The sequence below is a fragment of the Ananas comosus genome, linkage group 11, assembly GCF_001540865.1.
Source record: "Ananas comosus cultivar F153 linkage group 11, ASM154086v1, whole genome shotgun sequence".
Classification (NCBI taxonomy): Eukaryota; Viridiplantae; Streptophyta; class Magnoliopsida; order Poales; family Bromeliaceae; genus Ananas; species Ananas comosus.
In genome coordinates this window covers 85,551-101,217 of record NC_033631.1, presented here as the reverse complement: position 1 = coordinate 101,217, position 15,667 = coordinate 85,551, and the positions used below count along the sequence as shown (strand labels likewise).

The 15,667-nt window shown below is 36.2% G+C and overlaps 1 protein-coding gene across 1 annotated transcript; it reads left to right on the top strand.

The window, feature by feature from the left end:
* On the top strand, positions 1,672–11,714 carry LOC109717023. The gene is made up of 13 exons (XM_020242668.1): positions 1,672–2,415; positions 2,901–3,036; positions 3,439–3,572; positions 3,768–3,969; positions 5,101–5,339; positions 5,427–5,538; positions 6,242–6,383; positions 6,491–6,633; positions 6,890–7,059; positions 8,441–8,749; positions 8,838–8,890; positions 9,229–9,443; positions 10,178–11,714. The coding sequence occupies exons 1-13, from the start codon at positions 2,212–2,214 to the stop codon at positions 11,389–11,391; spliced, it is 3,273 nt and encodes a 1,090-aa protein (XP_020098257.1). The 5' UTR covers positions 1,672–2,211; the 3' UTR covers positions 11,392–11,714.

Sequence of the window (15,667 nt, the reverse complement as noted above, 5' to 3'; positions counted from 1 at the left end):
AAATTAATTATTTCTCTTTTCACTAGGGTGTTGAATTATAAAAAATAAGATTACTTTGTAAATTAAAATTTTGATAAACTTATTAAGCGAATTATAAAATATTTTAGGGTCAGTTTAAAAAAAAAAAAATACATGCATAGCACAGGAGAAGGTTACGGAGGAGGTGAGCAAAACACAGAGATCACAGCTTCTGATTCTTTAAACAGCCACCTCATATTTTACCCTTACAGCAGAGGGGAACTGTTGCATGGACCCGGTGCATCGTGCAACATACTATTAAAAATCCAACCATAAATTATATATCTCAAAACTAGGATTTACTCCATCAAAATTTCAAATTTTAAAAATTGAACAATATGTATTTAGTTGTTGAGATTTGCAACTACTTAACTTTGATGAGGTTAGTCCTTTGGATCATGCAACTCTTTATATGGTATATTTATAACAGATTATCTAATATTTAATTATTATTTTTTTTTAATTCTGAGTTATCAAAATTTTCTTATATTCTGACTTATCAAATTAACTAATACGTGAAATTAACTGGTGATATAATTAACGAGAATTTAATTTCTATTAGAGAATTGGCTGTTGGTTAAGTGTTTGATGGTTGATACCTTAGTTCCAAGTTCAAAGTTTAGTTACTTCATATTTTAAGTTGGAATAAATCTCAGGATTTGGTCGACTCAATTAGTTAAATTAGAATTGTTTGTAATTTTATTAGATTTTACTTCTAATCTTACCGGAATTTAATCATTCACATAAATATATGGTTGAGAGTAGCCGAACTAGATAAATTTTATGTAATTTTTTTTTTTCCTTTCTTGATTCTTTTTGATACTTTCATACTCGATGAAGCTTAGACAAAGATAATAATAAAAATCGTGAGCAAAACTATCACCAAAATACTCCTCTAAAGTTCTCGACTTCCAACCTTAATCCAGCACCAGGCCGACGAAGCTCATCTGTGCACTCAATACCATGCTACTCTTTTTTTGTTTACAAAAAGAAAGATATCAATCTTATCCCTTTTGTTTATTATTATTTTTTTTAGAAATATACTCAGCTAGAAATATAGAACAAACAGGCTTCGAACTTGAAATCCATGTTACCAACCATCAAGCTTTTAGCTAACTATATTAGGTATGCCAGGGCTTCATGCTACTAAAAAAATACAGTCTAATAAAAAACATGCTTGGGAATATACTTGGCAAGAAGATTATGTTGGCTTAAATGGGCCAATATCCTGTCATGTGACGGAAGGATATGTTGGGCTGAGTCATATTCAAAAGGGCGTGAGGCTGGGTGAGCCGAGTCATGTTCGAAGTGGCATAAGGCTAGTTGGGCCGAATAACAATCAAGACCCATAGGCACTATATCTGTACGGTTTAAATAAATTGATTGCGTATTTCTAACGGCTCAAACTTTTGAAATTAATAGTTAGCGCTCGACATATTAGACTTTGAATTAAGTAGGCAAGTAATACAAAATGCAGGTGCAGCACCTGGGTTCACGCAATTATTTAACCACGCAATTATTTAACCACAGCAGCAGCAGCAGCAGCAGCAGGACGGGTAGCAGTCCTCCCCAAGAAAAAGGCAGGGCAGAGCAGAGACATTAGAGGCTGGCGTCTGTCCGACCTCATGTGCGATTTATCTCCAGCAAACTCCTCTCAGCCAACCACCCCCCTCCCTCCCCCATCTTTTATATAAATATAATACACATCTCTCACTCCTCACCCTCACGTTACTCACATGCCCACATCATTATTATTATCACCATTTGTTTGCTAGTATTATCCCCCTAACACCATTTCCCACCATTGCTCATCATCACCTCTCCTTCTCTCTCTCTCTCTCTCTCTCTCTCTCTCTCTCTCTCTCTCTCTCTAGAGAGTTTAGAGTTTAGAGTTTAGAGGCAGAGGCATTCATTGATTGCAATGAGGATGCCTCTTTCTCTCTCTCTACATTGAGAGCAGGGAGACCCCTCCTCTGTTCCCTTCCTTAACTCCATTTTACCAACAATACCATTCAATTTTCACCACCCAAGAATCAAAGATAAGGGTAGAGAAAGAGAGAGAGAGTGTGTGTGTAGAGAGAGAGAGACTAGTATTATATAGAGGGACCACAACATTTATACTATTGTCCTGTTATATATCCAGGAGAGGGAGGGGGGGGTCTCATCCATCTTGTGAGTGGAGTGGAGTTAGAGATGACTCTGCTCACCTGGGTGGCTGTTATACTCTGTGGGGCTTCCCTGCTGCCCCAGCGAGATGGTGGTGGTTCTGATGCTGCCATGGTGAAGTTCTCGAGAGCTCCGCCGCCGCTCTCGGCTTCGCCGTCGGCCGCATTTGCCTTCGAGGGTAGGGAGGGTGGGAATGGGGGGTTTTGCAGCAACTGCTATTTCAGCTGCAAGGTTGGTTTATTAAGTGTGCTGCCGCGACATTTGTTTCTTTGGTACTCATTGATACTTTTAAGTATCAAATTGTTATTGCCAAAATGTTTGTGCATGCTTAAGAATTAGCTCCGGTTACAATTGCTCAAATGTTTAGTAGCTGATGACCAAAGTTAAGAGTCAAAAGAAAGTGATGTCCAAAGTGTGGCTATGTTTAATATCTGGGGAAATTTAGCACTAGATTGATAATAATATAATTAGTAGGACTGATCTTTTGGCACTAGATTGTGATGATACATTAATCTCTGTAGTAAAATTTGGATTTATCATGAGAAAATTGTGAGCTCTAGTTGTAGAATTCCAAGTCAGTTCTTGTTAGCATAAATCTCAAATATTCTAAATTAGCAATTTTTGCCGTAGATATCTTTCGGTAATTGTGTTAAAGCATGTTCAATCTTCTTCTTCTTCTTTTTTGTCTAATTATTTTCACATGCAAATTGTTGCAGTTAGACAACTACAGTTCATCAAGCTGCAACTCTACAGAAGTTACGTACACAGGATTGCACGATGGAAACCACACATTCGAGGTCTGCATGAATGGATCTCGAGGAGCTGTTTGTGCTGCACATAATTGGGTTATTGGTTAAGTGACTTTCCTTCTACACTATTGAATTGTGGTGCTTCTGTAACAAATTTTACATGCTACACAAGCTCGAACATCCGGGGTCCGCATGAGTGGATCTTAGGGTGCTCTCTCTGCTATCCTTGAAATTTTGATTTTCTGTAATAATTTGTCATGGAAATTATGAAAGCTTCTTTATCGGATGCTATCTACTCTTTAAAATGGAATGATTTCAATTTAGACTTGCATTTATTGTGTATAACAAGACTGATAGTGCAGCAATACACCTTTTCACGATTCAATAAAAAGTGCCGCGATGAGCATGAACATTAACCAATGAGAAGTTTAGGTGTTAAAAGGCAATCAACTTTTCGTGTGTAGACTTCATGAACCATTGTCTGATCTAATGCTTTCCCTTTCAGACACGGTTCCTCCGACGGCATATGTTAGTACTTCATCATCATTTACAAATGCGTCAAATGCGTCAGTATATATTACCTTCAGCGAACCTTGTTCTGGTGGAGGTGGTTTTAGATGTTCTGAAAGTGACTGCGATGTGAGTATGCCAGCCTACCATCTTGTTAATCCGGCAATTTTACAAGAGTCAAATTAGTGATACTCAATACTTTGTGTTTTTCACTTATTTGAGCCTAAACTTAGTTTTTTCATATTAACATGTAATCAAGGTGGACTATAGTCTCTACTACTAAGCGAATTTGTTAGCATTACCTACTTTGATTTGTCTTTGTAGCTTCTTGTCTACGGAGCTGGTCATGTTATACCATCTACCCTCGAGATTTTACAGCCCGGCCTGGAATATTCTCTTGTTGTGGGTTTCTCTAACACTGTTGAGTATGGACGATTAGTACTTGTGATGGATAAGAACTTTTGTACAGATGCAGCGGGAAACAGGTTTACAAGAACACCAAACTCAAGTTTCACTTTACATTTTGGTATGCAATATGCATCAACTTTGTATTACATGAGAAAATGAAAGCTGAAACTTATGTGAGTGACATGTATTTTGCTTGTAAAAGTAAAAAAAATTATGCTCGGTTTTAGCTTACATACTTTTCAGATTTTCTATATATACCTGTTAAGATGGTAAAAATTTGATGCGGTACAATGTCGCTCTGTACAATCGGAACATTGCCGAATTGGGCCGTTTAAATAACTTTTGCAATATGCTGGTAGGGGTACTTATATTTGAGTTTTTGACCCTAATCACAAGTAGTGTAGCTTGGAACCTCATGCACTATGCTACCTTTTTTATCTCCAAATCTTAGTTACTAGCTTTTCCTTAGAAATGTAGAAATTGTATATAAGTATTGTACCTCTCTAAGGATTTTTTTTTTTTTTTTTTTGTCTATCTTCTATTCCTTTTTCTTTTAGCTCCGTCATGCTAACAGCTGGTTATTCTAATAATTCATGCTGAAATGTCCATTGCTAGTTTTTGTAGAGAAATGCAATGATAAACAATTTTGAGGGGCATATGACAAACTCCATGAGGAATAACAAGATATTAGATGAATTTTTCACCAAGCGGCAAATCAAAAAGTTAACTACTGGAAAAATATTGCAGGAGAAAATTGACATGTGAACACATATACTCCTCTCCTTTTCAACCACACAATCAAAACTGTTGCAGGTGTGAAAAGTTATGCATTTCCAGTGGGGCTTGTATGAAGCTAGGAAATTTGTAACTGCAACATACATGTTTTAGTTTTATAAACAGGGTTATACATACGTTTTCCTATTGATGGTTGTGCATATTCTAGCAAGTACTTTCTAAGCCATGCATTTGTGAAATTTCTAATCTTTCTTTATTTTAGATTCTATGGGTATTTGTTGCCGCTGAATGCTATCTATCTCACTCTAGTCTTATCGACACCGGAACATTTCTTGATATTTATCTTGAGTATTTACCATGATGTATGATGAATTCACTTTATACATTTTCTATGAGAACTTTATATCCTTAAAAGTTAGTTCTCGAGACTTTTATTGTCCGTGGTGAATTCTTTCTCCGCTACAATGTGATAATTCTCTCTGACCATGTATCTCGTCTTATGTTGAAACTTTAGATCGAAGAAATGTCCTTATGAATATAACAACTGGCATCCCTCCAAAACTCCTTCAACTTAATGGCATGATGAGAACAGTTGAAGCGACCAACAACGAAAACAACCTAAGGATTTATTTGTCTTTCTCAGCGCCAGTCCTCAATTCATCTACAGAAATTTTGAGAGTTCTCCGTACGAGTAGTGGTTCACTTTCTCCAACTTATAGAAACAGTCTTGGGAACCACCGATTTGGTTACATAGTGAGTTATTCTTTAACTTACTGACAGATTTGCTTATCAACCTATTTACTCTGTTTTCTTTTCCTGATGTACTTTTCTTTGTTTTAGGTGGAGAACATTTCGAGCATGGCTATTGTGACTATAAGCTGTGATACAAGTTCTATAATCAGCAGACAGGGGACTCCGGTTTCTTCGCCAGATCCTTTCACATTTCTTTATGGTTATACTCTATCTTCTTAATCAATCTTATAAATCCTTCATATTGTACAAAAGAAACAGAGTTATGCTCCTCACTGACGGAGAAATATTGTCGAAATGATATTTGCAATAACTTCACGGGGACAATTTTTCTTGTAAAAAAAAAAAAACAAAATGTTCTTGTTTCCTTGTGTACCAACCCACTGCAGGATCTAGCTCAGTTCAATTCTTGTTGTTAACATTAAGCAAGAGATTTTAGGAACATTAGACTTACCACAAAAGAAGAGGTTGTTTTTCGGAAGTTTTTGTAGTAGTCATAATTATATGAAAATTGAGATGATATAAACATATCAATCTTCTCAATTGGTGGTAGGTCGAAACTATTTCGGATTGGTAAGCTTGACTAGAAATATAATGCATGTTGATGTAGTTACTCGAACTGTAATGATTTCACCACCTAAACTTAATAATGTTTTCAAAGTAAATCCAAAAGTTTGAAAGTTTTGATTCTACTACCTAATCTTACAGTATTTGTAACATATTTGATCGAGTACTCTGTAATCTAGTGGAGTGTCTTATTACTTGGGATGTTTCTTTTTCTTAGATTAATTAGTTGATTTATTGTCAAACTGTCATACCATCCTGTAGTACATTTTCTCGTCATTATGTATGTTTGACTTCACCCATTTCTTCCTTTTTTTTTCTTTTCTGATACTGAAAGCTAGATGCTCAGAGGCCTTCAGTCAAGCTTACAACCTCTCAATTGAGGACCAGAGAACACAGTATACCGGTGTTGGTCAAGTTCGTTAAACCTGTTTTTGACTTCAATTCCTCAGCAATATCGATTTCTGGCGGACAACTGTTGAGGCAAGATTTTTAATCTCATTAATCATATTTCATGCGCACAATCTATATGTTCAAAGTAAAACTTGGCTAGAGTTGCAACAACTTCTGATGAATCTTTCTTTTCTCAGTTTTCATGAAGCAAGTAAGAGCATATATGCAGTACAAATACATGCCCGTGATAAACTCATTTCAGTAGAGGTTGCTGAAAATGCAACTCAGGATGTTGCTGGAAACAAGAATCTAGCATCAAATCTTCTGCAAGTGAGGCATTGTATGATCTTAAACTCTGAAGTTTTTTGTTGTCATTTGCTGCATTATGTGGTAATCTTTTGTGCAGTAGCAACTCCTTTCCATTCAAGCATCCTTATCTTCAATCTAGTTTCCAAATAATTGAAGCTTAATGAACATTTGAATTCCTTTTTTTTGGTGATCCGTTATGAGTTTGAACTAGCATGTCCTTCATTTCCACTTATAATATCTTAGTGGTGCTGTCCTCGAATATAATTATTTCTTCGGATCATGTACAGATACTATGCCTGCTTTATCTTTGGTGGTTTCTGTTATTACGACTGTCGTATTTCTAGCAACAGCAATTATATCAGCAGTATTTACTGTTTCAACTTCATCCCTTATATCATCTGGAGTACACTCAAGACCAGCCACTTATAGGGTATCCGAACCATCAAGAAGTCTTGTGGTACAGCTTCTAACTATTTATGAGTTTGCTGGCTTTAGTTACTTCTAATGAGATTTGTGAAATTCTTAGTTACTGGAGCTAATATTTTCATTTCTACTTGGCACAAATCATATACCATGTAAAGATCTATTATCTGTAATGCAACCTATCGACTTAATCATACGTTTGTGGAGAATTTGATCTACTTTGTGATCTTAATGAATAAATACTGATGCAAACAATAGTTATTATGCCATATACATTGTTCATTATTGAACTTGTCTTTAGCATTTGGAAACCTTAGCTGTAAGCCAAAAAACAAAAAAAAGGATCCCAAAAAATACAATAAAGTTGTGATATCAATTTCTTTTGTATTTATGTATGTATGCTGTGAAGAAATTTTTAACCTTTACAAATGGTAAGACATTAGAAGCATGCTGCAGTTATTATATAGTGGAATTGACAGATGAAATAGTTTGTTTAGTTTTATTCACTATTTATCAAGTAATATAAAATCAGTCAGAACAATTAAATTACTAGCCATGTGACACCTCAATAGTCCCACATCAGATAAAAAAGAAATTGTAATTGAATGTATAAGGACCAAATAGTCTAATATTAATAATCAGGATCAAATATTTTTGGGCTTGTGTTTTTGGCCCAGTGAGTTATTAGTGCTAGCGAGCTAAGTTATTACATTTAGTAATAGAGCTAATTATTAGCCTAAAGTGTGAGATAGACCGCAAATCAGCGGTAATCTTAGGTCATATGTATAATTCAGCCTGGCAAGAATGTCAAGACCTAAATGGAATGAGTATATAACACTCCAATAGTTCCACATCGGATAGTCCCAAATCGTGTCAAAGCAATAATAACTGTACTTAAGTATAAGGACAAAAGTATTAATAACTGGAATCAAGTATTTTGAACTACTGGTTTAGGCCCAACGAGTTATTAGTGCCAGCAGGTTGGGCCATTACATTTGGTATCAAGGCGATTAACAGCCAAAAGTGTGATATGAGTCCACATCGACTGATAATCTTAGCTATGTGCGATTGGACTAACAAGGACATCAAGACCTAAACGGAAGGAGTATGTGACAACCCAAGAGTCTCATATCAAATAGAAAAGGGATTGTGATTAGGTATACAAGGACTAAAGGCTATAGTATTAGTAACCGGGTCTTAAGCATCTTGGACCGGTGGTTTGGGCCCAATAAGCTTTTAGTGCTAACAGACTGGGTCTGTATCATGATACTTTTCTTTATTAAAACTACATTAATAAATTTTATCATGTTCAATCACTTCTATCAGAAAGAAGCAGAATCTCTTTGCAATGTTTGAATATATCATAGGATTGCTGAAACAATGACAAATATCTAACGTGTTTGAACATTCTACAGAGAATTGCATGCTTCATCCAGGTCTTTGCACTGTCTAGATGGTTAGTAGCTAACTTGCCAATTGAATACTATGAGTTTGCAAGAGGTGTGGAGTGGACCATTCCTTACTTCCGTCTTCCATGGGAATCTGATACGGCTGATTCATTAACGGGGTATCCGACCTTTCCTATTGTAGCATTCTCAGAACTACTTGAGAGTACAAAGTTGAAGACCACTAAACCCTTGGAAATAGCAAAAAAAGAGTTGCACACGGATGCATCTTTATATGATGCGCCGCTAACTCCAATGGAATACAGGTCATTCCTTGAGGTCAGAGATTCACAATGACTTGAAGAGTTATTCAATCTGTCATACCATAGCAGTAATACAAATTCCTTTTTTTTTTCTTTTGTTGCAGAATCAGAATATGAAGCCTGAACCCGTTATCATGGCTTCACAGAATTTGAATGGGTACGTTAAGCATTGGTTTCTGGCCATTTTGACCATTTTTTTACTTGCAACATTGATAATGATGATCTTTTTGAAAAGCATTGCACTGCTCATTGCACTACGCCTCCTGATTTTACTATGAAACTATTTGGTGCATCTGATTAACAACCTAATTATCCATATCTGAGAGGAAATACTGTGGCATGCACTAGCAACAATAAAGAGCTCTTGTTTTTGAATTGGTTTTGTCGGTTATAGTTCCGATATGTTAATTTGCATAACTGCGTGGGCTTTTTCCGATGGCATGCACTAGCAATAAAGAACTACTGTAAATCTTTGGACCTTTGCTATGGCTGCAGGTGGAGTCACTTTGGTAGGAACATGTTCTGGTTAGCTGTAATTGGCGGCGGCTTGGTTTTGCTGCATGCTACTATTCTTTTTGTTCTCAGATTAAGGAAGAATGACTCGGAGAAACAAAGAGACTTTGGGGCACTCGTCTTCCCAAGATTTGAAGTGTTTCTGATCATACTTGCGTTGCCGTGTGTCTGTCAAGCATCTGCAGCTTTAATTAGAGGTAATCCCGGAAAAGATGAAATATATGTCTATAATTTTACGTGGCAGTTAAAAGCAATAAAAATAAAAGATTGTTTTCTCAAAATAATATCATGCATCTTAGTCTCTGCACTTTCTCACTTAACACTTTAATCCCTAAACTTTCTAATATATTGCAACTCCACACCGATCATCAAGAAAATCTTAGATTTCCTGTTAAGGGAGCATTTTACCTGTTCAGTGAGTTTGAAACAGAGTCAAAATGATCATTTAATATGAAAATGTCACGTTTTATCTGAATATTTTTTTAGACTAGGGATGGAATTGCAATATATGGAAAAGTCCGGGAACCAAGTGTTTAAGTCTAGGGACCAATTGCCTGTTTGTCCTCGCTTGCTTTTGTTGGTAGCTGTACTTAATATCTAGTAGAGTGTTTGGCAAACAGAAAAGAATGAAGCTATTGATGAGTCATTGAGTCCTGACAGCAAAAGCTCCAATTTGGTATTTTAGCTTTGGCTATGGAGAAAAAGCTGTTGGACGTATCCTACTATAGTGCTTCTAAACGCATGCTCACGGAGCACTTTGCATCCTACAGCGAGGCCAAACAGGCCCTAAATTGCCTTATGGGGATAGTGCATGGATAAACTCTATCGTTGATAATATCCTGGCAAATTCATATACAAGAGCAGAAACTACCTACTTTTCTTGGTCTCTCTATTGATATTACTATCATTCCTTACCCTCCCAAAATTCAAGGGAGAAGTGCTGCAGGCATCATAGTTGGAGTCATACTGCTCGGTATCATAACATCTCTTCTTATATCCTTACTCTTGTTCCTCTCACTCGGCATCACGATGGCCAAGCTTCTTCAGTACAAAGAAGTCCATCGGGAGGGGCAGGAATTCCATTGGTATCAAGAGATCATCCGAATGATTTTGGGCCCCGGTAAAAGAGGCCAATGGACTTGGAAAGCCGAACACGACCCGACCTGCCTAACAAAATTCGGCCCATTGTTCGAGGACCTTCGGGGCCCGCCGAAGTATATGCTGTCGCAGTTTTCCGGCGAGAGTAGTCGAGGGAAAAGGGAGGATCGGATCATCGCCTCCGAGGATGAGACGGAGGACGCGGAGGCCCCTTTTATCCAAAAGCTCTTTGGCATCCTCAGGATATACTACACATTCCTCCAATCTATTAAACGAGTTGCTCTTGGGGTCATGGCTGGGGCCCGCTCACCGGACAGCTCTTCAAAGGTCCCGACGCTCATTATTCTATCTATCACTTCTTTCCAACTTTTCTTTCTTATACTGAAAAAGCCATTCATCAAGAAAAGGGTGCAGTTTGTTGAGATCATATCAGTAGCTAGCGAGGTGGGTGTTTTCGGTTCATGTCTTATTCTCTTAGAAAAAGATTTCTCTGATTCCGGAGAGAGAAGAGTCGGGTTCTTCATGTTGGCGGCATTTGTCTTGGGATATACTGCTCAAATTATCAATGAGTGGTACGCATTGTACCGACAGGTTATTCTACTGAGTCCCGACAAGAACTCATTCTCTAAGGGATTGAAGGCAATTCTCTATGGGCTTGTAATGATCGCAGTACCTGCAAAACTGTCGAGCGAGCTGCTGAGCCAGCAATTATCTTCTACTTCTCGCGAAGGAGATGGCGGACTTTCTGTTAATTCTCCAAGTGATGGTCAAATGAGAAGGAGCTCCGGTACGAGCGAGAGGTCGTGGATAAGGCAACTGAGGGAGTTAGCGAAGGCCAGCTTCTCCAGAGATGACGGAGGTGTCTCTGTTGATGATCCTTCGACTAGCAACCAGCCGAGAAGAAGCGGCTTCGGCTTCTGGAGCGGCAAGAGGAGCAGAAGCTCCTCTGTGCCATCGTCGTCGGACTTCAAGGCAAAGGGAGATGTAAAAGGAAAATCAAGGGGGTTGTACAAAGACTTGGAGGCTATTTTCTCCTCCTCCAAGTGAGGTTGGCTACCCTACTGGGTAGTTAATGTGTTTGCTTATATTCATCAGTTCCAAACTAGCTTTTGAAGGTAAATAGTGATTAAAGATTGCCCGAGCAAAGGAAGTGTTTTAGTCGAGTAATCAATTGATATCTGTAAGCTCGAAGATTTTTCGCGATTCTAGTATGTGCATATTTTTCTCTTTTCGATAGAGGTGGTTCTAATTGGTCTTGTTGTTAGTCCTTGTATTTGGCTCTAATTGGTTTTTACCGATTCGAACGATGATTTGTGTTGAATTTTGTGCTGAATTTACCGGAAATTCTGAAATGGAATGTCATTATGTAATGCCTTCTTATTTGCCGCTTCTGTGGATTGAGCTTTGGTTGATACAACTCAAGCTAGTGCGGTATTGAAAGTGCACTGACAAAATAAGAATTTATTAGACTCAATCTGAGAAGTAAAGTTTAATAAAATGTAGCATGCACTGCCCGATTTGAGAATTGAGTCTGGAACTTCTATTTTGGTAGTGCACCCGGCATCAGATCCGAGTTCATTGAGGCTGTAGAATTTGGTTAATTTGCAGATCCAGAGGATGCTGAATAGGGAACTCTAACATCAAATGCAGAACATTTTGTACCAAATTTCTGAATTTTACGGAGAAACATCAGAAGCTTATATACAGGCATTCATCTAAAAAAGGGAAGGGAAAAAAATTGCAGAAATAAGAAGACATGCTGCAGCAGAGAAGATTATGTTTGGTTATAAGACTGCAGAATTTTGGTTGTCTATTGATTGAAGAGAAGTTCAACAATTTTATGATGATGTGGTCTGCAGAGTCAGTGTGACATCCCAATATTCCTATATCGAATGGAAAAGCGATTTTAATTTTAATAATTAAATTTAAGTATTTTAGAATGGTGATTTAAATAAACTAATTATTAGTGCTAGTGGGTTGAATGGTTAGGACCAATATTTTTTATTATATTTGTATCAAAAGAAGGCCATGCATAATAATTAAAAGGTAAAGACGTATAAAAGTTATCAAAACTATGGATCAATTTGAATTGACTATCTAATCTTTCAAAATTTGAATTTTACCGTCCAACCTTTCAATTTGTTCCATTTCAAAATTTAAATGTGTCATTTATTTTTACAAATTTAGTCAGTTTATTTTATACAATTCTCGTAAATATAAATTTATTAAAGTAATTAATTAATTAAATTTTAAAGTCAAAGTACCATTTACTTATTCAAATCAAACAAATTAATAAAGTTGTATAGTAAAATTCAAATTTTGAAAAGTTGGATGGTGAATTCAAAATGGTCCATAGTTCATATAAGCTCTGTACGTTTTTACCTAATAATTAGTAAGAAAGGGATATTCTCCGGTCCCACCCACCTATTATGATTTAAAATATTCTGGTCATATCTGAATCATGATGTTTAAGATTTAAACACACTTGGCGTCTTGCGCAATTAGCGCTTTGTTATGCTTTAGTAATAATAAAATGGCCTAATCTTTTTTAAGCAGGTCCCTTGTCTTAATTAAGTGTAGATCTAAAAGGTCGGTGGATGCATGTAGATCAGATAACGACTAAACAAGAAATTAAAGTTTTATGAAAATAAAAATCTCATAAAAAATGACGATAAAATTGCCAATTTTGTGACCTTTCGATCGTAAGGTAAATGATGTCAAAAAATTACGAAATTGTCAATTTTGTGAATCTGCATCTAAGAGATCAATCTAAGGTAGCTTCCAACATTTGAATTTTGCTTCGAATTGTAATTGATCTCTTAGATGCAGATGATATTAATTAGTATGGTGTTGTACAATATAGCTAGAAACTAAACATGTTTTTTGCTGCTATAATTTGTTCTCATCCTTAATTAAAGATGTCAATGCCTTAGCCTTAGCAAACAATTAATTTCACCAGTGAGCGTGATGCTACAAGTTTAAAAGTATATACTGGGTACTGTTGTTTATTTATCATATTACAGTTTAATTACAAACCTTTAAGTTGTTTAACATTTAAGAGATGGCATGATAAATGCCCTATTTTTTAAAAAATAATAACGTGTCTAAATTAATTTTATTCATTACTAGTCCTTTCACCATTACCTGGGCAATAATATTTATATAACAAACTTGGCATCACTACACATCACAAGGTACGCGTCCAGAAAGATACTCCCCCCTAACTTTGATTAATTAATGGAGATTAATTGGATATGTAAACATTCGGGGGAAAAATTAAATGGAAAAGAAAGAACCCTTTGAATGATACGACATCTTACACCAGAAAAGGCAGAAAACTATATTGGAAAAATGCAAAATAATCTTTTAGACAAATCAATGTCAAGAAGTAGGCTGGAATACTATCAATAGTACAAAAAGCTTGTGCTATCGAGTTTTCCATCGTTAGATTTAACCATTTAATTATTTTTATCCGTTAGATTATATTATTCAACCAACCACCCACTCAACCCTAAAGAGCCCATATCATTCTAACCGTACATTTTTCAATTCAAAAGTTAAAAAATTAATAGCACTAATAGCTCGGTGCTATTGATAGTATTTCAGTCTAGTTCTATATATATATATATATAGAGAGAGAGAGAGAGAGAGAGAGAGAGAGAGAGAGTAAGGTTACTATACTCTTATGAGTATAGAATCTTTCGTACTCATAAATTATTTTCAATGATGGATCTTCCGAATCGACGATCCACTCCGTTAAATATGATCTAAAGTATTTGAAATTTCTAGAAAATAAATTTCGTAATTTTTTAACATCACTTACCGTACGATCGAAAGGTCACAAAATTGACAATTTTTAACAGCTGGTATGGATCATATTTAACTTTTAGAAAAATTACGAAATTTATTTTGTAGAAGTTTCAAATACTCTAAATCATATTTAACGGTATGGATCGTCGATTTGAAAGCTCTATCATCGAAAACAACTTATGAGTACGAAGACGATCATACTCATAAGAGTATAGTAGCCGGACTATTATCGAAAACAACTTACAAGTACGGAGGCTCCCGTACTTTCGAAAGTATAGGAGCCTAGCTCTATATATATATATATATGTATATTTCATCTAAGATTCTGTCTGTCAATTTTTATCTGCTTTTATTTTATATATATAGCATGGATATATACACTGTTAACCCTAGATTACATATTTCATCTAAGATTCTGTCTGTCAATTTTTATCTGCTTTTATTTTATATATATAGCATGGATATATACACTGTTAACCCTAGATTGACTTGGATAAGAGACTTACAATATATCCAACAAATAATGAAGTATACCAATAATCAAGGGCTTGTTGGAAAGCACATGCAGAGCAGAGCCATAGAAACATAAGGGCCTATTTGAAACTGCTACAGAATATAGTATTATTCAATAAAATATTATTTGAGCAGTACAGTTAGAAGAAGCAATAGAACATACATATTTTCGCCGCAACTTTTTCCAACAGTAAAATTCAAAACTTAGAACTGAAGTTGCCTCTCTCAATATTTAAATGAGAAAGAAGAAAAAAGGGTTATTTATGACAATGACCTGATGTTAGAAAACAACCTACAATGTGAGCAAAGATGCCGTGCAGTAAAAAGTCAAAGGGCTCAGTTGGCCCAGCTTTGTGGCCATGCTACGGCACGGCCCATAATAGGGGAAAGAAGAAATAAATCAGCCCCCAGTTGCTCGGGATTCCCTGCTACTCCAGTGGAGCGGCGTGAGGGTCTGGAAATAGAAGCTGAGCCAAACAAGCTGAGCCGAACAGACACGTTTCCAAAGTTCCAAGAAAAGAAAAACTCGATATATATAAACATATATATAGAAGCTAACAAAGTGTGCAAGATTAGAAAAATGGAATAATACGAAGAATGCAAAATTTCTCGAGTTCCGTGAGGATCAGGGAGTTAAAAAAGCATTTTCCAACTCCAAAAGTGGTCCTTGTAGGAATGTTGTGGTGGCTCTAATGAAAACTCACCAAAGTTTTCTGAGTCCGCCAAAGACCACTAGACAAATTCAACATTTTTGTCGATCTGCAACATGAACTGGATCGGGTCCAAAAATTTGAGAAACAGCTAATAGTAAACATTATTAAATTGCCTCTAGAGATCTGAAGGATAAACTGGCTAGTTATCTCAGCATAAGAAAATCAATTTGATTATCGAACCAAATTTCATGTGCTGAGACAAAAAAACAATTTATGATCCAAAGTCAAAACATTGCATAATTTATCAGCCACGAAGAGATACCAGCCTTGATATCTGGCAGCAGGAA